General features: G+C 34.8%; 2 protein-coding genes across 2 annotated transcripts; both read right to left on the bottom strand.

Moving 5' to 3' along the window:
• Nucleotides 1-11,640: 11,640 nt before the first annotated feature.
• LOC101303008 (dihydropyrimidinase-like) lies at nt 11,641-19,085 on the bottom strand. Its single transcript, XM_004291681.1, is given in 14 exon segments — nt 11,641-12,109; nt 12,312-12,468; nt 12,597-12,649; nt 12,757-12,797; nt 12,897-12,984; nt 13,264-13,342; nt 13,429-13,516; nt 14,985-15,105; nt 16,303-16,514; nt 16,637-16,742; nt 16,744-16,907; nt 17,193-17,244; nt 18,679-18,825; nt 18,935-19,085. Coding segments are annotated over 14 exon segments (1,602 nt in total). The 5' UTR covers nt 19,037-19,085; the 3' UTR covers nt 11,641-11,917.
• A 3,006-nt stretch (nt 19,086-22,091) lies between these two features.
• On the bottom strand, nt 22,092-24,567 carry LOC101303301. Its single transcript, XM_004291682.1, has 5 exons — nt 24,314-24,567; nt 23,718-23,953; nt 23,386-23,605; nt 22,966-23,139; nt 22,092-22,545 (listed from the first exon to the last, which is right to left on the bottom strand). The coding sequence occupies exons 3-5, from the start codon at nt 23,504-23,506 to the stop codon at nt 22,199-22,201; spliced, it is 642 nt and encodes a 213-aa protein (XP_004291730.1). The 5' UTR covers nt 23,507-23,605; nt 23,718-23,953; nt 24,314-24,567; the 3' UTR covers nt 22,092-22,198.
• Between the last annotated feature and the right edge of the window lie 144 nt (nt 24,568-24,711).

Genomic DNA, 24,711 nt, shown 5'->3' on the forward strand with positions numbered 1-24,711 from the left:
TAATAATATTTTCATCCTTAATGGGTGGGGATGGGAACGAATATCAAAATACCATACCCGCCCCGTACCCGATTTAAGAATCCGAATACTAAGGATCCCCATCCCCGTTACCCGTTTATACCCGTATATCTTCCCCGTTAGGGTCGAATACCCGTGGGTACCCTACCCGCTGGGGATTATTGCCATCCCTATCATATATTTACAACACCCATTATGCAGGGTAAAAATATCTTCAAATGCTCCTAAACTTATATACCAACCAAGTTTTGGATTTTGTCCCTTAAACTTAACAAAAGCATTTTAAAGTTAGATCTATCAGTAGAGTGAGAGACACAAAAGGTATTGGTAAAATTCTACAATGAGAAGCATAATCTATAATACTCCTTATGAACTGATGAGCAATTTGCACCCAATAAAAAAAATTCATAAAGCATGAACTTGGATACTAAATTTGTTAATTGAGTAGTGCTAGGCTTATACTCAATTGAGGGTATATTAGGCACGCTCAACCACGCGTCCTTTACATCTCAATCCCAATTTACTCATTATAATTATATTACACTCTACGTATTTTAATCACAATTTCATTCCTTAATTTAAGAACAGAAATTACTTGAAATCAAATAACACAAGGTACTGAGTTCAAAAACTTATTTTTACCAACAAGAAAATGTCTTGACATAAATTACTTTTCTTTTTCTATTTTACTTGTGCTAAAAAACGATCAAGGATAACCATTTTTTCTCTATGCATGTTTTTTTCCCCCTCTATTTTATGTACCTCATAATAGATTATTTCAATAGTTATTTGATTTTTCATGATCAATTATTTTTTTTAATTTTTTCTGCATATACATTCATTCACTTGTATTTTCTTTCAACAAGTATGATAATAGAATGTTTATGTCACACGATTGATCATAGTTTTACCTTTTAATAAATATATAAATGTTTTAATACTATGAAGTAAGATTAGAAAATGAAAATATACATGGAAAATAATAAAAGAATACAATCAATGATTATATTGGAAACTCTAAAGAGAATAAATATATTATTTCTATTTTGTGTAATATTGTCCTTAATAGTCATTGTGTAAAAAAGAAATATAGAAGTCGCAATTACTCACAATAGAGTAAAGTCAAGTGAGCAAATATAGAAGTCGCAATAGCCGCACTCATATTTTAATTTATTGGCTAGATAGTAGATACATAAACCCACATATATCTTATAAGTAAAGATCTTGTTCACCCGAAAGTTAATCATTTATGAAGACACAAGAAGCATATGAAGTTAACCACTATAGGTGGCCGAGTTGGTAAGAGTGTAGGTGTGGAACCTTCATACTCAAGTTAGAAACCCGCTGATCCTAATTGAAGTTAAATCTCAATTTATTTTTGGTGGCTAGAGAGGAGGAATCGTTTTGACATGATCTCTTAGCACAAATTAGTCTCTAGGCCTAAAAAGCTTTTGAGGAAACCGTGTGATCTCGATGAAAAAGAAAAACCTTACAAAGTTTACAAAAAATTTTATGGTAATGAAAACATAACCGTCTAATATTTTATGGTATTTTGATCTAGCCGCTTTTGTTTTATTTATAGATTTATTTTGAAAACACCACACTGTCTTGGGTGACATATTTTGTGTGGCCAATAATATCTTTCTCTTTCTCTCGCCATACTATTTTACCACGAGCTTTTACCTAAAAATAGGTTAATTCAGTTATAGACACATTAAAAAGGGTGGTAAATGACAAGAGAAACAGGTTGTCCTTACCATAATCCAATAATGCATTGCCATGTAGGGAAATAAGTTTGAAGTTTTTTGAATTAGAGATGAGTATATAATTTCAAATTTTATGTAAATAGCAATTGTTTGTTTATGGTAGTACTCTAAACTCTCCTTCCAGGATTACATGGGACGTCCGGAGGAGGTAATAAGCGTATGAGCTTTCATATGTTGATTATCTTATATTATTCCATTGATGTTCTTTTGCATTCATTACTTTGATTACCTCTTTGATGTTCAAGATATTGAAGAGGTATTACATTTTGCTCTTTACAAATGTTCATGCTCGCATTGTTTTGATTGTTTTTTCTTTCAGTGTTGCTAAATGTACCTAACAAACTTCTAGATATATACACCCAACATCAAAATTATTTGAACAAACTTTTCAATATTATCCTCTGTTTTAATACACCCAGCAACCATGTTCAATCCAAACAAACTGCAAATATATGCTCGATATAACCTAAATGTTATCTCCATCATCACAGTTAAAATTTGAGATCAAGGAAAAAGAACACTGGTCATATTATAAGATCTCATTTTGCATGTTTTATAGACGATGATTATCTTCTCTTATATATATATGGTCATTCCGCTAATCATTTTGTGTTTATGTTTGTGTTTGTGTTTGTGTGATACCTCCTCATCAATCGCAAGCATAATCAAGGAATGAGTAGATAGATAAGAGCTCAATGTTTTATGTTTTGTAAAAAATATATTCAAACATTTCCATTAAGACGAACATATATAATCAGATGAATTTGTAGCAATGAAAAAACTGAGACATAGCCCAATCTAAACATCCTGAGGCTTGCACCAATGGATGAAAGTTCTTTTGAAATAAAGAATTCATATTTTCTACCCAGTCTATACTCAAACGATAGTGCAACGTCTAGCTTAATCTGGTTGCTAGTAGCTGGGTATTTTTTGTCTGTGCTTGCTGGGTTTGTATAATCAAAATCAAGAGGAAAGTTGGAAAATAATTAAAATATGAGCGTATTTAGAAATATGCTAGGTACATTTAAAAACACACCATCTATTTTCACAATGTATGGAATCGAATCCACAATCAATCAGATTTGTAAGGCTATACCAGCATTATCAGGGTTACCCTATTCTAAGTTTTCTAAGAGAACATGTTAATACTCTGATTTGCTTATGTTGTGAATTTTTTCATTCTTTTTTGGCATTTTGGTATATAAATTACCTTTAAAATTAAATCGATAATGTCTATCAATCTTCACTTTAAATTAAACCCATAGCTTATGTGCCAGATATCTTTATTGAATCTCCCAAACAACATATATTATACTACATTATGTATGTATTTTTCTTTTGCCAATGAATAATATCTAAGGATAAAAGGGGTTATGTTTATATAAACAGGGAAATGCAAATGGTCGGAAGTCAGTTCCTCAGTTTGGAGGATGGGAACAAAGCGCCACAGTAGAGCCTACGAGCTATACTATGGTGTTTAATAATGCTCGTGCTAATCGGAAGCAGAATAAGACAGACTTGACGGAATTCAAGCGCAATAGTCTTGGAAATGAACATGAATTAATGGCTACTCAAGGCCATCATGATCGTCATCATCATCATTCTGATGACTCTGTCACGGTAACACCACTAGTTCTTTCCATACACACACATATCCAATCAATTTTTTCTTACATATCATCCATTTATTGTTACCATATATCAACTCCATTTAATTCTTTTTTCTTTTTCTTGTCTCTCTTTTCATGCAGAGGAAAAAGTCCTGGAATCCATTTAATTATTTTTTGTCTCTCTTTTCATGCAGAGGAAAAGGACAATTCTGACCTATTTAAATTGTTGTATCAAGCCTTGATTTCCTGATAATTTACCCAATTTGTAATGTTATTAATTACATGTAATCTCATAGACGAGACTTATTAATCATCAATGAAAATCTAATCAAGAGCTTCTGTCAATTCTGTATGTGATGGTCCTTGACTCTTTTTTACAAAACGAAAATTATTAGAATATCTTAATTCACCCCATCATTACATATTTATATGTGATTTATATATACATAATCTCTATAATGTTAGTTAAATTAGTTAACCAACATGCCATGACTCACCGGCATAGTCCTTGACATGATAAAATAACAAAGTTTTCTTTACCCTCAATGAAACCTAATAAACACTTAATACACACATTACTAACGTTGGTGTCCGACCTACTACGGTATTGTATTTGAAATAATTGACACCAACCCTCAATAGTCGTTGTTTATCTTTATAGAAAATTAAAGGCTTTCCTTCATCAATTTATAACTACTTAGCACGAAGCTATAAAATAACATTGGAAAATTAAACATATAAACTGAACATTTAGATCGGGAAAATTAAACCATTAGGGTGATTTTTCTTAAAATTTGCTATTTACAAGGTACTACTGGAGCTTGCAGTCCCGTTTACCCAGTCATTAGATGACCATGGGGGATTTGCACAATAGTCGTTAGATTAAGGCTTATTAAATCCAACGGTTAAATCTAAGTTGAGAGGTTATACCCTGATTGTTGGATTTTAATGTGCCTTAATCTGAGGGTAGTTGTGCAACTCTCCCATGGTCAACTAGCTAGCGAATGGGTGAACGTGATTGTTGGACCTTGTATGTTATGTACAAACAAGTTCAGATCATACTTACAAGGTAAATAACACAATTCATAAGTGTTGTCTTATAAAATCAATATAGTTGTAATGTAGTTTCTCTAATCTTTAACATTCAAAATTACCAACAAACCTTTGATATATCTAAGAGAAATTTTATTCACACATGTCTACATGCTTAATACACACATCATAATTTTTTTGGTACAATATTTTCCTCTAACTTCCTCTTATACCCCTTATTTTACATTAAAAAACACAACGAATTTCAGTAAGATTTTTTGAGAAAAAAAACATTTACTAGAACTCTAATTGATACTAAATCAAATAAAAGTTTGATGATTGCAATCAATAATACCTAAATTAATCGAGATGAAAGGAAATGAGGATCAAAATTACCGTAAGAAGAAGATAGATAGCACCGAGAGAGAGGAATTGACTTAACATCAGTCAAAACCATGGAGTAAAATATCGGTGATTATGGATATATCGACCATTTGAAAATTTCGAAAGAAATTTCAGAAAGTATCGATATAGACAAAAATTCAATGGAAACTATTGGAATTTACATAAAAACATACTCACATGTAAAACTTTATGGTATGTTTATTTGATCAATTATTTACTCTATAAGCAATTAGTGTATTACATAATACATTAGTACTATATAAGGTGAATCAGTGTGTGTGTATATATATATATATATATATATATATAGTTGTATAAATTAGGCTACATGTGCTTTTTGAAATTTTGTTTTATTGGCATATATGTATTTGTATTTTAAATAAGATGAGAATTCTCTAATCTTGATACTTTACAAATCTGATTAACTACAATAAATGATATATTGAATTTAAAACAAAAAGATTGAAACAAATAAAATAGAAAAGGAAAATAGGAAGATAAATTGTAAAAAACAAAGTAATTCTAATACTAAAAGTAGCATAACATAACCAAAACCCAGTCCATTGGAGTTGGTAGGGGCACATGTCTTCCTTTTGGAAGGTTTCAGGTTCGAAACCTGTCACAAACAACACAAATATTTGAATATAATTCTAGAATATTTCTGGAATATCCCATAATTTCTAAAATATCACGAAATTTTGACAATTTCTCACGAGAAATTATGAGAGGCTGAGATAGTTTCACTGGTCCAAAAAAATGATATTTTCGCCGAAATATAAAGAAAAATATCGATATTTAACTCCATGTTCAAAACCAATTCTAATGGAAAAAAAAAGGGTTGGCTGTTTTGGGAACCCGCATTCTTGCTTCATTGAGTCCCAACCCAGGAAAGCTAATCATAGATCTCTTTAATTGTGAGATCCCATGTCACCACCCTGAAGGCATATATCATATATTTATCCATCTAATCAAGGACATCATCACCCCAAACTCTAAGATAGCTCAGCCATATATGACTTCGAACGTAGAACCATCGTCAATATCTTCGTCGGCTACAATTAATGGAGGAGACCGTCTATGATTTTCTGAATTTGAGAGTAATTGATAAATTGAATTGGAAATAATTAATCAGTCAATTAACAAACTCCGAAATATTTGGGTCTTATCAATTGAGTATGAATCTCTGAATTATCAAATTCAAATCCAGTTTAATATTTTTATTTTTTATTTTTTTTATATTACAACACAATTCAATTTCTTCATGTTTAGTTGAATTCTCAAATGGTAGAATGATACTTAAAAAACATCCAAAAACAAGGGTGTGTAGCTAGTAATTAGCTATATGTAAATAAAATTACTCTATATCTAATCTTTTGATATACCACTTTTCACTCTGTCAAACCAGGAGATCTAGGGTTTTTGAAATTTGATTTTCTTATCGTTTGACGATGCCTTTATTGATTATGTCATCATACGGGAGTTAACAGTGCTCGTTTTGATGGGCGTAGGTTGTAGATATGTGTTGATGGAAGGAGAAAGGCAAGTTGTTTCAAGGAAGACAGACTGAGGGTTGGTGGCGTGTATGTCATAGCGAGGGTTGCTTCGGCATAATGCCAAGTCGTTAGAGAGGAGCGACCATACGGGCTCGGAGGTGAATAGAAGCAACAATGTGGTGCGACAGAACATGGCGGTGAAAGCTTGCCCGATTTGGTTTTTCAATCTGGATCGAGTGTCTCTGCTATGTTTTGTGGCGTATCTTGCAAGATGGTGCGTTGAGTCAAGACAGTGGAAGGGCGACGAACACTGCAGATTCTTTATGTTACGCTCTTTGGGTGTAGGGTTTTAGTAGGTTTGTTGTAGTTGGTCATGTGGGTGTGCCATTGTTTTGGTGTCATTTCTGCGGACTATTGGTCTTAACATCCGTGTTTTCTTGTTGTCAATGTTATGAGGAGGTGCCTCTACATATATGCTGGCAGTGGCGGAACTAGGATTTGAAGTCTTCGGGGGGGGGGGTTCAAATATATATATTGGAGCGTATGTTAAATTTAGTGAAAAATTACCTAACTCAAAGTTTTGTATTTTTTTCTTGTATAAGATGATCAAATGAAGATCTTCAAATAAAGCAAACTTTTGTAGAAAATCTTCAAATGAAGCAAAATTTTGTTATATACATCTCTTAACTCGTAAAAAAATTAAAAATATACAAGGGAAGAAAGTAGTAATTTATTCATTTATTACTTCACAAATTTTGTTTTGGTAAATTTTGTTAGTAGTAATTTAATTTCCTATTAACTTTCTTACCTATTTCGATTGTCAAGACATAAAGACCAATCAATCCATAGATACATTTCTTAATATAATTGATTTGTCATTTAAATTGATTGATTATGAGAAATTCTTGGGGGTTTAAAGATAAAATTTAACCAATTTTTAATGATAATTAACTAAATTACACACTAAACTTCAAACTTTCTAAATTCTAAGGGGGGTTCGGACCCCTTTGGGCCGAATAATGGCTTCACCCCTGTATGCTGGCGATTGTGGTGTATGTTGTTGAAAGGGGTTTTTTCTTCTTAAGGTTGGCTATAAGTATCGAGACTTCTAAAATATGTTTGGTTACAATTGAACCTTATAAGTTCTTGTCCCTTGTAATCGTTGGAATTTAGGCAGGGAGGAGAGTGGAGATTTCATGTGCACCACCTGTCAATCTTATAATTCGTAATTTTGAAAGTTACCAGATCTTCGACTAGCTATTCAGGTTAAGAAGATTTGGACTTTCTCATAGTTCATATTAAGAAGATTTGGTGCCTTTCTCGCTCCCTCGATGATTTTGAACTATCAGAATAACTATCAAAATTACAAACTATCAAAAAAGGAAGAGAATTATAGAGGGAGCGAGAAAGGCACCAAATCTTCGACTAGCTATTCAGGTTAAGAAAGATTAAACAATCTCTTGGGTTGAACAATTTATGATATTGTTCAAGAGAACATTTAGAGAAAGGTGAAAGGAAAATTTTGATAAGCTCAGACTGGTTCAAGCGGTTGGAGTTTCCATCTTGTTGGGACTTCTCTAGTGGAAATCCAAGAGAAAAATCATGGCTCATCTCTGAGATCAGGTAAAATACATGTGACCTTAGTTATGAAGAAATGAAACAATTACTATCTAAACATCCTAAAATATGTGTACTCTTAAATTACGTAGGTTGGCTTGATGTTCTACATCTGCATTCTGGACATCTTCATCAATTTTCGGAGCAGTATTCTTGGACGTCTTTTTGATGATTAGTCTTCTAAGGAAACTCGTCTTCTAATGCTCTAGGTTAATATTATCAAGTCTTTCAATCAGATAAGGAAACTGATTATTATTATCATTAGATTTTTAGGGTAATCTAGTAATTAAGAAAACTAAATATTTTGAAAATTTTCAATTGAATGTGATAACGTGGTAGATGCCATGTAAGATGCCACATAATTTGGTATTGGATTTTGGTATAACTTTTAGGTGCATGTAGCACTACTTTTTTGGATTTTATTATATAAATAATTTTCTCTTTCAAAAATAAAAAAATATTAAGAATCTCTCATTTAACAAAGTAGTGCTACATGAAAGAGAAAATTAATATTTTTTGAATCAAGCGAATCCAATACATTAATTTTCTTTTTAACAAAGTAACAAACAAAACACTACAACATAAATCCTCTAGCAATTCCCTTTCCCAGCTGATCCAAATGGAACGATGGCGACATTGAGAGGGGAAGACAATGGAACGTTGGGGACACTGAGAGGGGAAGACAGTGAAACCATATTAACAGAGAGAAAGACGAAAAACCAAGAGAAGCAAGCCGGTCTGCAAATTTCCTGAAGAACATGACAAAATATGTAGGATTGAAACATGATGACCAACCAATAAATATCTTCAACAAGAGATTTTACTCTAAGAAACACAAGCTTTACCCACAAAATAGTCAATAAGGATCTTGGGGTCACCTTCAACTGATACTAGTGGAACTTATTGAAGAAACACCATGTGAAGAGATTCACGTAAAGTTAATGCTTCAGCAACTAGAACGCTAACATCACCAATCTTCTTTTGAGCAGTTATATGAGGCTTACCAAAAAATGATCTCTCAAAATAAAACCTAAAAGCAATATGAGCGACAACAGAAACATCAAAGTTTATTTTAGAGAAAAATTGATGAATAGTACATGAATTAAGTTCCACTACGAATTTTAGTACACCAAACTTTAAAACAAAAAAATTTAGTACATCAAATATAAAGCCTAACCTAGTATACATACATGAAGTCATTAACTCCATTAGTCTTTATGTCGTTATCACACAATAACAGCAATATTGGTTTTAATAGGGGTGAGCTCAGCTCGGTTCGGTTCAAATCGGTTTGAAGCTCAAACCGCAACCAAACCAATTTTTTCGGTTTTACAATATTTCAAACCATAACTGTATTTTAAACGGGTGGGAACGATTATTTCGGTCACACCATTTTTCAGTGCGGTGCGGGTTGGTTTCGGTATGGACCGATTTATTTATTTCAACGAGGAAGAGATACCTAAATTTTTACCTAATAATTTCAATAAGGCATGAACAAATTTTGAATGCATTTAAGTTTGCAAATATCATTGAAAACACAATCAACTAAAAAAACACCAAATATGATTGATATTTTTGTTAGTTGATTGATATTTGGATGACTTTGGTGTAATTTTAGTTTTTTTTTGGGATTTCCTCTCAGTATATTGCTTTCACTTTTCATCAGGTAAATTATGGGAATTTCATGCAAGGGTTGATTGAAAGAGTGCATTAGGCTAAACATATTTTTTATCGGATCTTTCTATGCATGAACCACACACTGTCATGACCTTTGTAGAATCCTCAAGACTCTCAGAACGCAGGCCAAAATTAAAGTATTCGAGAGGTATACAACACAGTAGTAAGGCATTTCAAAAAAAAAAAAAAAAAAAAAATAACCGCTCATGATCTTTCAAAAAATGAATTTCTATTCGAAGAGTGCATAACCACATGGATAAGCTCACACTAACCCTTTTCGCATTGTATAAATCATTAAATTGAACCAACTAGGATGAGCACCAAAATTAAAGCTTCTATCAGTCATAGATATAATGAGTTATGCAAGAAAAAGACTCAGAAAGAAACAAAGAGGTTTGGATCATTGAACATGGTTCTATAATTGAACGTTCACAGCTGGTTCAACTTGAGCTTGGAATCAAAGAACTATCTTCCCACCAAGGGTCGTTCCCCCCTGAGTGGATGAGAAAGAAATGATTTCTCGGAACAACCCCAGACCCAAGAGGCAACTTTCTTGTATGAGCATTCCATACACCGGGTGGCCACTGTAATAGTAGAGACAAGGCTGAGTGCTCGATGTAAAAAGTTTCAACAGACCAAACTACCCTTTAAAATATGTCACCTGTCACTACACTCAACGGTGTCACTAACGTCATGTATGCTTTCTTGCTCGGGAATTTGATGTACTAGATTTCATAGTGGTCCATAGTTCATGTCCACTTACCAAAATCCGGGGTCCGATGGATGTCATTTGATATTAGTAAATGTATGATTAGGAACATGAGACTTATGGGAAGTATGAACTCGCAACACCAACTTCAACCATGCCGCAGTATGAACCTTCCGTGCTTCGTTCTTGCGTCAGACAACATCAGCTCTGACTCTACCCACTGCTGTCTAACCCAATTTGACCCTTCAACCGTTTTGGGTAGTACCGTCGTCCCAATGTAGCCCTAGCTACTACTGAACCACACTCTGCACTAGACACTAGGTCCCCCGTCCCCGCCCAAATGAAGCCGTGAGGCCGGTGAGGGCCCGTCGTCGAACAAGACATAAATCGCTTAACGTGTCTAGGTTCGCCTATAATTTTAGTGAAACAAGTCCTTGACCTTTCAAAAGTACAATCGAGATTGCACTTCTTTCTATACACCAAAGATTACCAGTACCGTTTGCACCTGTAGATACGAGAACCGTCTGCATCTGTAAGTTATGAGAACTGTCTTCCTAGCTTGAGAGCCACACCAACCTGACAATGATGTGGGGAACTTCCATATTCACGATGAAGAAAGCCCAGGCTCAAAGCCTCACGAGTACTAATTCAAACTTGCTTGAAACCTTGCGATAGTCCTAGACAAATCTGAATTGGTTACTGAGTTTCTTACACGATCTAGGGTTTTTGCACAAACAACAGCTATCCCAAAACATGTAACACGTAAATAGGAAGTCATTTATGGAGAGCCAAGTTTCTTTACCAGATGCAAGGTAGCGGCGAACATATTTTCTCTCCGAGCTGTTGCTTTTGGTTACACAAATCCAACTAAAGGCTTCTGCAAACTTTTAAAACTGAATAAAACTAGACCGGGTCATGTGAACCACCCAATATGGTTCCGGTCCTCTCTTAGCTTCGCAATAGTGAGAAGACCAGACTCAAATTCAATTGGAATTTCTATTCCTAGAGCTCTTGGACTGCTGAACTGACACGTACACTTAAGTTAGTCTCTACTTATCCCTTAGCCGACTTGAGTTTGGGGTTAGCAATTGGCGAAAAGTAAAACAATCACAGGGTCTTTTGAGTCAAGGATCGGTGAATATTGATGGTGAGAAACAGCTTCAAACAGAAGCTGAGAAATGTGAACCAGCTATCGTAAATTCTTTTCTTTCTTTCTTTTTTTAGAAAAAAGAAAAAAGAAAAAAAAAAAGAAAGTTGAGCTTAAATCCGTGACTCATCAGAATCTGAGTTCATTTCTGATAAAAATAAAAATGAAAATAAAAAAATAGAAGTTTATTAATTGCATTTCCAGAAGTATATACAGTGTTTATATATAATACACACTGTAGATTATGACTCGAGTGAACCCCCTAAAATATTTGCAAACTACAATGAGTATATATTCATTTACTTGTCAGCTGAATTCTTTATTCGACATAGTTAACAAAATATGTACATCTTATTTATTAAGACAAAGGGCATATATATACTGGACTATCATTAATATTTTCACCTCAAGATCAATATAAAGGGGTATATGGTACCTGCATTCTAAGTGGCGGTTCTTAAACGCTTTACCGGAGCCTTGAGAGATGATATGTAGTTTGCATCGGCCTTATCCATTCCATCAAAAAGATAACTGAAAGGAGGCATTTCTATGTACTTTCCGGATCCAGGAACAATATTCAGCTCTTCATTTTGCCAAACAACTCTTCCACCAGCAATAGTGACCTCAACCTTGCCCTGAGAAAATGTAGCATGAACTTCTGATACCAGTGTACCATAACAACATAAATTTAATATATGTAGAAGATTATACAGATCTACAACATTAGTTCTAAAACTAATGTTGAGGTAGGTATATTCGACAAGTAATAGAGAAAAATTTGAGGGGACGAGTGTGATATTAGGGTAACATATAGGTAAATATTTATGATCAGATTACCTTCCCTCTCCATCCCTCGTAGACATTGGTATCAGATCTAGAGTGATGGGACTTTGCACTTATTTCAAAGCTTGCGTTTGGATTTAATATAATTATATCTGCATCCGATCCAGCACGAATTGCTCCCTTCCTCGGATATATATTGAAAATCTTAGCACTGAGAATATTGTGAACATGGAAATCAATTTTCCCTACTTTAGGCAGCATAAAGTATATAATAAACTGCAAGTACCTGTTTTTCTCTAAACTTTTAGTTTCAGATACAAGCAAAGGAAAGATAAATACCATTCAGCGCTTGTCAAGCGGACATAGTCAGTGATAGAAATTTGACCAGATTCCTGATAGTTATGTAGCAGAAGAGTGATGTCAGAAATTAAAAATAAAAATCTCAATTCAAGCTGCTTAGTTTGAAGGATGTGCATGCAGTAACTATTTAGCAGCTTACCACCATTGTATCCCATAGGACATGCATCCTCTCCTCAATACCTAATTATCAGTTAGTTTGATTAGTAAACAAAATAGTTGGCTTTATTCAAAGCAGACATATACTATATTATTGATATTAAAAACTATTTCTCTGACTACCATTAACACCATTCGGAATTTTCTGGAAATCATCAATTCCAAGAGCTTTCTGTGTAGAATTGAAGGTACAATGATCAGTTCCTACCAGCTGCAGAATACAAAAACACACGTAAGGACAAATACATTTTCGATAGTAGACTACAGCAGCTGAATTATTGATAAATAAATACAGTACAGGAAGCTGGGTATTACTTAAGAGTATTATGTAGCTGTCTGGTTTGGAGTATAATGTTCAGAACTTTCCTTTAATCTTTGGTCTCAACATTAACAGTAAAAATTTTATTCTTGTTCTATCATTTCCGATCTTAGGTAAATTAGCCGTAAGGGCTGAATAGTTTTCAGATAACTTTCAAAATAAGAAAGACACCTGTAAAATTCCCATCGAAAGAGCAGCTTGGAGGGCTCTGTCATGTCCTGCAGCCCTGATAGGGGGACTCATCACATACCTAAAGCATCACGAGATCTTTATGCTTAACATGTGATTAAATGACCGAAGTCGCAACATATTTTATAAAGAAATGCAGCTCCTTACTTAGCAGCAGTGATAAAGTCAGGATTCCAAAGCCAAGATTCATTCAGCACTAAACCAGAGACTACTGGTTCGCCAATGACCTTAATCCCTGTAATTTAAAAGAGTCAACAATTCAGAACAGATGGAAAATAACTTTAGCAACTTCTTTTTCAAATTACTAGACTGAATTCCACATAATAAGATACTGAGAACAACAACCAAGAACTGTAAATAAGTGCTATGCAGTTTGTTATTTATCGTATGTTTTTGTGTGTTTCTTTCCAGCTTCCTTAATTTTTAGCTTGTCGGTCTCTCAAACTACCAAAGAGAGGCATAAAAAAGATTAACAAATCTATTACTGTTCACTAGCTAGAATTACCTAAAGCGCCCACCAACTTAGATACGATTCTCGTTACAGATACTAAAACACCCTCAGCGTGTGTGTTGATACAGGAGCACTTTGGACCCTAAAGCTTCAGTCCTGAATCAAGTGTCACAATTCTCTTGCAACATGTTTTGTATAGTACCTCTCATCACTCAAATTTTAATGGGTGAAGAAAAAAAAAGCTAATAAACAATTGAGTAAGTTCATAAAAGATTTATAATTTTCACACTCTGTATAATCACATTGATAGGATATATACAAGTAAGAGAACTCCAATTTAGGAGTTAGATCCTTAAGCACAGCATTAATATAGAAGATCCTACTGATCTGCTATACTTAATAGCAAGATTCTACTGATCTGCTATACTTGCTAGCCTAATAATCTGCTATACATAATAGCCTAATAATCTGCTATGCTAACATTTAGTGAGAGAATCATGGAGATGGTTTAAGGTGGTTCAGCAAAACTTTTGCCTACGTCCACCGGGCAGAAAACACTCTTCCACTATATTAATAATGGGTACACTAGAAAGAATAAGAAAACAAGGACTCTCTCTTCTCTTCCTATCTCTCTCCTCTCTGCCATCTCTCACCCTCTAACCGAGAATGGAATACACACTTTGCTCTTTGTCTCTGCGATACAAAACCAAGAGCTGAACCCCTCCTTAGATAGCCATAAGGATATCAGATCTCTTCACCAAATAGGAATCCTATTCCAATTAGTGGTAGGCATGCCTCCTCCTTCTCTGTAATCAACAAGGATTACAGGTATACCATCATCAATAAGGATCTACTTTCCTTATTGGAACACCATTCATCAGTAGGAAACCAAAACCTATTGGGTAAACTTTCTCATGTTCTAAGACAAAACATCTTAGGAAAAACACATGTGCAGGAAACCCAACAATTCCTACATAAAGATAATGAACAGAATTGATCAAATTGACATAATGAAACATTAGGAAAGAGTGATGGAACATGATTAAAGCATGAGAATCTCATCCGTTGTCTACCAACCAAGTAAAGAATCGTTTTCATAGGTTGACCAATTCAGCATAGAAAAAAAATATATAGATAACATATCTGTGGAGCAAATATTTGCTATAAACTAAAAAAAGGGAAGGAAAAAAAAAAACAGAAACAGAAACAAAATTTAAAGCTTTCCCCAAGATAGCAAGAACAATGTTAAAACCTGATTTGCGAGCTTTAGAAATTTCTTCCATGGCATCAATGCTCATCACATGAACTACATAGAGGGGGGTATTCACAAAAGCTGCTAATCGAATTGCTCGAGCGGTGGCCTCACCTTCCAGCTGCATGTTGTTGAATCATACATTGAGTATATTTGATCAGATATAAAATGAGAAACAATCAATGCAAGACTGAGAAAACAGGACAATAAATTACAAAAAAGATTTCCATAGAAAAGATACGGGAAAGATAAATTGCATAGTCATTACAATAACTCTGGAACCCATTACTTAACATGCTGCTCAGTACGCTCATCTAGAAGAAGTTATCCTGCTTGTTGTAGTCTAGCCATTACGAAATCTTATAAAAAATACCTGAAACCCTACATGCTATAAAATAATGGAAACTTACCAATAAGATCATTTTCACAGATATATTACCCAAATAAGCACTTTTTACCCATGTACTGCAATGTTATAAGACTGAACTCAAAACTCATGCAACTACACTGAATTGAATATTAATATCAATGTTCTTTTAAATCTTGTTCTGGGTCATGTTACAAGTGTGAAAATGTATTGATAACTTGTATGAGAGAAAATATGATCGATAAAGGTTTGAAAAGGTAGAAAATCGGAAATTTATTGCAATGCAGTAAATTTTCCCTAAAAATAATGGGACAGAAAAGAACAAGAAAAAAAAAAAAATTCCATACCATCCATTCAAATGGACTTTATGGGGGGTGGGGGAAATAACAATCAATGTCTGTCGGAGGAATGAACCCTAAAGGTTAGCTTGGTAAATAAAATATATACATTAATACTTTCTTCCATTTCATGAAATTTTTTTTTGGACAAACATACTACGAAACTTTTGGGTGCCTTTCAAAGATAACAAGACAAGGTATTTGGTGAGTTAGAAAGTTAACAAGGTAACAAGTACAGCTCCACCAGTGTTACAACAATATCTACTCCGCTTTTGCTTTACCTATTTGATCTTTATCTGGTTGATTTGCAACCTAAATGTGACGGACAGAAGAATATCAATACATTGAAATGGGGACAAAAATTTTGTTTGATAAAAAATGATGTTAATGTTACTACTAAGACAACGAAACAGAAAGCAGTAACAATAACAACATAATTTCTCTTAGGGAACAGAGAGAATGCAGAATTTGTAGCGAGTAGTGACTAACTAGTATTTGAATTTCAAAAACCTACCATTTTTGCAGATCATAAAAAAATAGCCATGTTGAGTAAAGTAGCAAGGGAAAACATTTATTCTTCTTCAAATTAATTTGCAAGAAAAATATCTTCTACCACTGGGGGTCTTGAAAGAGAATGTCCCTCTGGACCAGTTATGCCAAGCTCTTTCATTCTTTTCTGTCCTTCATATACAGCATCTCCATTTTCTGCATGCACCATAGCTAAAGCACCAAGAGACTTACACTTTTTGAATCCTTGTAACAGAAGCTCATCGTTTATCATAAGAGACCCCTTGTAGGCCAGGAAAAACTTGAAAGAGTTTATACCTGAATAATATCGATGCATATAAAGGAATATCTCAAAATTTATAGCAGTCAAAAGCTAGGCTCGTAGCATGACAAAACCTAAAAATGTAGAAAAAACTATACCGGAGTGATAGATAACAAACCTTTCTCTTTAACGATTATTTCCATTTCCTGAGAAACAATTTCATCCCACTTAGTGATTGCCATATGGAAACCATAATCCATGCAGGACTTCCCAGATTTTTTTTCTATAAGCTTCCAGCCCTCCCGTTAAACTTCCATTAACTGGTATGACAAAGTCAATGTGCATAGTTGTTCCACCTGCTAATGCTGCAGCCTGACCACTGAAGAAATCATCAATAGTTTCTGTTCCCATGAACTCCATGGCTAGGTGAGTATGGGGATCAATTCCTCCTGTTAAAGTTAAACAGAATTTGCATTTAGATCCATGTTTCTGCAATTACAAATGCTTGGAAAACAGAGTTGTTCTGATAGACTTGTTTCACTGTAAGAGGGGATAGGTACTGAACAAAATATATCTAGATCTCCACAAACGAAATAAGTAATACAAGCTTTTGACGTAGAACTTTCTACTCCATATTTGCATATCAGGCCTCTGATACATTATTAGCCTCAGGTACTCTAAAAATTTTGAGAAGCTGGAGTAACCCTTACATAAGCAGAGCATGAAAATCTAACCTGGCATGACAAACTTTCCACTGGCATCAAGCACAGTAACATCGTCACCAACCTGCCAATGAGATTGGAAGTAAATTAAACGTAGGCTGACATAAAAACCAATGAACCATTCAAAAAAAGAAAACCAATGAAAGCATTAAAAAAACGATGGAGTTATAACATTTGAATTTCTCTGACATTCTACGTTTCCGACACAAAGCGTAACAGAAATTGAACTAGAAAAGGGAACTCAATCATTCATTCATTTGTATACACATAATTGTCCACTTGGCTAGATATGCAACTCAATCTTTACAAACTGCTCATTTTAGTTAGTATATACCCCATAAATGAGATAACAAATAAAGAGTTTCCTTTAGTGGATTACAAGTGGAAAAAAACTAAATGTTACATAAAGATTCTGATTGGCATTGACCGTATATTTACAAAACAAATTTCAACAAAAGACAAAAAAAAAGAGCCAAAACTCTGTCAGACAAATAAATGTAATAAAAGATGGTTTTGGGACATTTTTATCGCATAAGATACTCTTCTACAAGTATTAGGAACAATATTCAAGCTTCCAAGCTAGTGGAATGTTCCACAAGATCAGAACATGTAAAGTGAGAATGAGATATCCCTTAAAAATGAATTGCTTTGGGAAAAACTTCCCAGTTCATGCCATACAAAAGTTTTGTTTTATCCAAACAGAAAATGGTGAACTGACATCGGTGGCTCTCCTTTGGCAATGATTTGCTTAGGAGAGGTAAGCATGGAACACTTAACAAGATCAGTCTATCCCGTTATATAATATCATCTGACCTGCCACTACAACTACATCCTATCTTAACCAAATTATTGGGGAACAACATACTAGCACCGATTGAAGACTTGTTATCACAAATTGAAAAAGCTAACAATGAAAGAAAAATCCAAATGCTTCTGGCATAAATATCATCAAAAGTCCAGTTATGGTTGTATGCATTTTTGTTTTTCCGAAACGGGTTGTATGCGTTTTTAGTATCATAAGGTTTTACATATTATAAACTCTGTAAGCTTTTATTTAATAGAACAAGAGCTGCTAAAAGCCTAAATCTAAAACTAAGGTCTACCCACTCCACATATGCAATTTGAGGATTAGACACACATTATTATCTATTTGAGAAAAATTATGTTGGGAGAACAGCAAACCTTAGTAATGAAGCTAGGAGTGAATGCATACAACACTTTTCCTTAGTTTTGCTAACAGAAACATCAAGTAGATATCCAATTAATGAGGAAAAAGGAGAAGTTAGCTCTACTCTTATAGTACAGAGTCTATGTTAGCATGGAATTTTAGAAGATGAACTGAACAGGTCGGAGGCAATTAATCAAACAAATCAGGGTTTAATAATAGGCTGCAGCAGCCCTAACAACAAGTATTCAAAACAAACAGATACACGAAATTATATATGGAAAGTCAACGGCTAACTGCAAGTTAAAAGAGGAAAAGGGATTGAGAGTGTGCCTTGATATTGGGGCTGACAGCAACAATGATTCCATCCTCGACATAAACATCAGCAATCTCCATGTGATGAGCATTGACTACAGACCCTCCTTTGATCAACAACTTGGACGAAACCTCACAACCATATCTAATTCCAGAGTTGCAGAACTGAAGACAAATATAATCCAAATGAAAATCTAATCTTTTGACCCAAAAAAAAAAAAAATCAAAATCTTATCTGGCTGTGGAAGGGAAGCAAACGGAAAGCGACGAATACCTGGCTGGGCTCGGAGGTCCAAGGAAGGGCCAAGAGAAGGATGATGATGATGGGGAGAGAGAAGAGCAGTTGATGATGAACAAGGCTGCTGCTGGAATCCATGGATTTGAAGCCCCCTGCAAGTCTCTCTTATTGCCTTTGAGCTCCTCCGAGGGGATTTATACTTTTCAAACTCGCTGGGTATTTCTCACAACTCACAAAGTTGACAAGCTTTTCTTCTTTTTTTTTTTGGCGAGGAAAGTTAACAAGCTTTTTGTCATCTGTTACCTACTTCCTACATTTAAATAGAAATCGGTTTAAGATTTAGCGACCAGCTTTAGCTGTGGTACGAGAATAGTCAGCTGTCAAATATTTTTTTTTCAGGTGAAAAGAACTTCTCTCATTGATTATAGATCGTATCCGGAAACAGTCAAACAACGTATACTAGACCAATTTTGCAATTAGACGACGACAAAAAACGTTTTTACTGTTAATGAGAGACAATGAATAATGTGTTATCGGAATATAGAAACACGGAGACCGTTAATTTTAATGTGTTCATGAGATGATATACGACTGTCGTCTTAAAAACAAGAGAAAATTAACAATTGATATGGACATTTTAAGATGACAGAAAAGTATCGACTCTTTAAAACAAAAAAAATTTGTTTGGGTGGTGGTTTTTACTTAAATCAAGTTTGTACTGCAATTGCTGCTTCTCATTTGTTGTATTTTTAACTTTTGTGCTCGAGGATTTGAGAAGAAGCAATCAGTTTATGATTATTTTCTCTTTCCATAGTAAGTGCAGGTAATCATTTATTTCTTTTTCAATTGCAGGTACAAAACTTGTAGAAGTTAATATCTACATTTGCACATACCTATATGTACACTTATCTATGCTCTATGCACTATAAACTTCTGGGATGTATATAGGTACATGACGCAAATCTATGCAAATTACATCAGTTCCATCAGACTTTATAGTCTTATGTGGTTTTATGTAATAGATAAATATGACTAGAACAAGACTCCTACTAACCATAGACTCAAAATTAATAGTTTATGTGAGTTCATTCTCTCTTTCATTAGTATTATGTTGCTCTGAGTTTATACTTGTTCAGATGTTCATATATATGCAGGTTTGAACGTTATGTTTTTCATTTCATCAATTAGGTTTATTGTATTGGTTTCTGATTAAGGAAACTATGTGTGCGCTTGCAGAGTAGATTATCATTCGAGGTATTGTTAATGTGAAGCTACCGCTCACATTCCAATCATCTTTTTCAGGTTGGTTTGTTTATAATCTCATCCCGTTATGTCTACGTACTCTACTTTTTCTTTTTTTTTTGTGAATTCACACTCGTATATAGATATAGATATATAATTTCAGTTATATGTAGCACCCAATTGTTGTATAATGATTTTGTGTGCATAATGGATTATTCTTATATGTTCTTCACCCGGATTTGATCTTTGTAAGTTTATGATAGTATCAGAGAGTGCGTTGGGTTGATAAGAGTTCAACTGATGGCTCTTTCAACCTAACATAGATACCAAAAGAAGTTAACTCTTAGTCACTGTTTTTTGCCATTATTCCTATAAATGGTTAGAGATATTTATATTCCAAGTCTGCAAATCCAATGAATCAAAGTAACAGTAGCTACCAGCTACTAAAAGTTTATTAATTTATATATGTTTGAGCTATTAATTTGTAATATAAACATGAATTTTTTTTTCTATGCACTTGTAGGAGCAGTGTATTGATTAATACTGAAGCATTGGGTTGCAGGTATAAGAACAGAAGTGGCTTCATCATGAACAACTTGTGGTATGCATTTGGAATTTGTGCACTATTTTCATGTCCATATACAAATGCATGTGCAACTGTTTAGATGTGTACATCTGCATTTTTTATCCATATACATGTGTACATCACTATTTTTTTGGAATATGTAAGAGGTATACTATTAATTAATTCAGGCAGTTTTATATTTGATGTCACAGACTCACAGTGTTCTTCTTTTTTTTTCTAATTCATAATTTTCCATTTGTATTGTACTTCGTACATATAAGTATAATTTTCTGGTGATCAACTGTGTATTAACCTGGCTATATATTGATACTTGTATACCAGTCTATAAGGTCGATTGAATAAGTGATTGGTCTGGCATATTGAAACATTAGAGACATTATTCTTGTGTTGAATCATTTTCTGCAAATATATGACATGAAAAGTCGTTTCAACTCATTTCCAAAATTACAACATCCAAACAGTTTCCATTTCATCTCATTTTGAAACTTATAATGATATCCTCGTTTTGTAGGTTGGAGTTTAATTTGGCTATGCAGAGCAGTGATTTGAAAAGAGCAACAACAGGGACTTGGGGCAAGATAATTCAGGATTTGATGTGAATGACATTCTAACTATGACATATCACAAATGCAAGATCTTATAAGACTTTATGTCACCATCCAGTGACATGGATTGGTTGCTCAACTCAGTGATATGGCTTGGTTTTTTATGTTATAGCTTATAGGTCTCTTTGTAAAATTTGTTGGTGTTTGACAATGAGAATGAATTTGAGATTTCTGAATTACATTATGCAAATCGTTTTGTTGAGACATTAAATCCAATAGAATTGACATCTAAATCAAAATGAGACAACAGATAGCCCCATGGATTTTGACGTCTCTACATCTTTCAAACAACATTTATATGTCGTCTTAAGGTAAAAGAAGACAATAGTGTGTGTCGTCTGAGATATGTATCATATGACAAACAAGTGACGTTTGAATTAGTGTGAGACGACATACAATTGCTTACTTTTGTAATATAAAGTCATTGAACGACACTTTTATGTCATTATAACCATTGAAAAGAGGAAATGACAAATCAAGGTGCATAACTTGTAGGTGAGAATTGGAGGAATTTCATTCCATCTGGAAAACGGGTCTAAATCTTCTGGGAGCACCTTCACCAGGAGAGCTATAGCTCCACCAATGTGAAGATAAATGCTAAATTTACAGCCGGCTTTTTCTGTTAATGGCCTAGGCTACTAGCAAAAGATCATACAAACACTTCCCATATACTAGCGGTTGTTAAACAGAGAGCATACAAGATCTTTCAAACTAATTTTACTAAACCAATCAGATATATGACTCAGTTTCAGAAATTTTAAGTTAAACGAGTCTTTTATGGTTTCCCAGCAAAGTAAATCAATATAAAAAAAAAGAGAAATCATTTTCGGTATACAATATACATATAAGTATATAACCACCACATTATCAGTGATCCATTCTACATTCTGACTTCATGGGCGATACATCAACCCAATTTTCATCACCAAGGGGCAACACGACGCAGTCTTCTGGGAGTGTCGCCGCCATCCGTGAATGCACAGAAACCTTATTAGAGAAGAATCTCTTCGCTGGTGGCTCAAGAGTAGAGTCCTCATCTGAGTTACAGTCAGAAGCCAGAGTCGAAAACGAACCGTTTTGAGGCGTAGGAGAAGCAGAACGTGAAGTCTCCGGTTGACGGGCATGTACAGTACCAGATAAAGTGGATCCAACAGTAATACTAATAACTCCCGAAGATGGAGTTGTCCCCAGACGACTGGTTCCCACTGTGGCCACTGTAATAAAACAATACGTTTACTTAGATAAAACAATCCACAGTTTTACATCTATTCAACTTATACTGGATAAAATGCAAGTTTACAGGTGAGTCTTAACGTAATGGGAGTTCACTTCCACACATATTCTGAGTGAGTAGATCTTATTATGAATGTCTTAATTACTTGTCCATTATGATGACTTGTTCCCACAGCAGCTACTGTAAACAACTCGCTTTAGTTGTTCGTAATCCAGGCAATTATATAAAGAGGAATTCACTCATAAGTTGGCACATAGAGTTTACATTCGCTAAATACAAAACAGCATTTCTAAATTTACCTCTAATTAACACGGAAGTCTTATTTTTATTTTTATTTTATCCTCACTAGGAGCACAGTGATTAGTATATTTATTAGGTGTATCATCACGGGAAAACATACCACTCATCTCCAATTCTGGTTCCCTTTTAACTGAATTTGGAATTGGAGTGTTGGGTCTCATTTGTTGTTGTAGATCAGCCGCTACAACTGATGGAGCCTTAGATGATAATAAGTCAGAACAGACTTGCCCTTCAATAGCCGAGGTGGGAAACAATGGAATATGACTCAACTTACCTGAAGAGGAACCCAAATTATGAAATGAAGCAAAATACCATTATCGAGCAAATGTAAGCTGGCCAACTATTTAGCTACCCAGCTTATTATTTTTCCAAATTGAGTAAAGTCTGACTAAGCATATTTTTGAATGGAAAAGAATAATATAGTAGGTCAGTTACTACTTACTAAGAATGATATCAAATTCAAATGAGTTGGACATATTGAAGGAAAAATAATTCATTTACTTATTTTGAATTTACTTACGATCTCTCAGAGTGTTGTAAGCAACCTTTGCTGCACTCACTTCTGCCAGCTTCTTGCTTCTTGCTACCTCACCTGTAAAGTATTCTCCTCCAATCTCCAAGGTTGAAACAAACCTACACATGTGAGGTTCACCCGATGTCGTTGTGCTATAAAGTGGTACATGTTGACCTTCTTTATGAAGTAGTTCTTGTAGAAGGTTCTTGTACAAACCAGTATCATCCTAAAGTGAAGCAAAGAACAGGAAAAACCAAAAAACAAAAACCAGGTTAGGCTCGTTTTGAATTATAACGACATAAATATAATAGTTGGCTACGGGTTGTCAGAACAATAACTTCTTGGACTCCATTTGGCAACAGGGAGATCAAAGCAACTTTTGCAGCTGCATGTTCAGCATCCTTCACAGTGGAAAGAAATTATAGACCCTGATAAGTCTGTCCATCGATTGTTACTGTACATTTGAAACGAGTGGCATGAGGACCTTCACGCTCACAAGAGTACACAGGTAACATTAGGTTCCTCTTTTGAGCATAATATTGCAGCTGGTTCTTATGATGCTGTACATCTGCACCTGCACCTCATATGAAAATAGTATTAGTTGCAAAGCATAGAAAACTAACCACGATGAATTTGACACTGGGGATTGAACTAAGACATAAAATTTAACATCTAGAAGCTGTTTCTCATGCTTTCACAAACCAATTCCATACATCTACTGATCAAGAGCTGCACAGCCTCAATAACGATATATCACACAAGCTATACCCCTATGATCATAAACTGAATAGATAAACATTTGCACAACTCAAATCCTTGTAGAAAATTAAGCAGACAGGAATGGATATCCAAGCAGGAATCAAACAGAGAATTCGAAAACCGAAACCAAACGGGGCATGATCAAATTTCTGAATTGAAAGCCGAAATCGTATACCTGCGATAAGATTGGTCTGAGGGAAAGCGGAAGGAGCGGCGGCGGCGGGGGCAGAAAAGTGCTCGAATGCGAGGCGAGCGGCGTCGTTTTGGGCGAGCTTGGAGGAGCGGAAGGATTGGGGAGTGTGGAAAGTGAGGCCGTTGACGAGGACGGATGCGGAGAAGCGAGGGTCGTGATCGACGCTCTCCTTGGTGCTGCTGTACTCCGGTAAGGCCCAAGCCTTCTTCTGGCACACCCCATGCATCTTCGACTTGAACATTTTCGACCCAAAAGCAATGCTTTCGGTTTCTGAATTGCTGCATGAATTTATAAGGGTGGTGTGTGACCTAGTGGTACTCACCTTTCAGGGGCGGAGCCAGCCCAGTCTTGACTGGGCTGGAGCCCGGGTGAAGTTGAAG

This window comes from Fragaria vesca, linkage group LG2, assembly GCF_000184155.1.
Source record: "Fragaria vesca subsp. vesca linkage group LG2, FraVesHawaii_1.0, whole genome shotgun sequence".
In the NCBI taxonomy this organism is placed as follows: Eukaryota; Viridiplantae; Streptophyta; class Magnoliopsida; order Rosales; family Rosaceae; genus Fragaria; species Fragaria vesca.

Excerpts from the sequence above, each read along its gene's own strand:
- LOC101303301 (XM_004291682.1), bottom strand. The coding sequence starts at position 23,506 with ATGTGTAGGTTTGTTTCAACCTTGGAGATTGGAGGAGAATACTTTACA. Across the intron at positions 23,140-23,385 it reads TTACAACACTCTGAGAGATC|GTAAGTTGAGTCATATTCCA; the intron begins GTAAGTAAATTC and ends GTTCCTCTTCAG. Across the intron at positions 22,546-22,965 it reads ACCAGAATTGGAGATGAGTG|TGGCCACAGTGGGAACCAGT; the intron begins GTATGTTTTCCC and ends GTTTTATTACAG.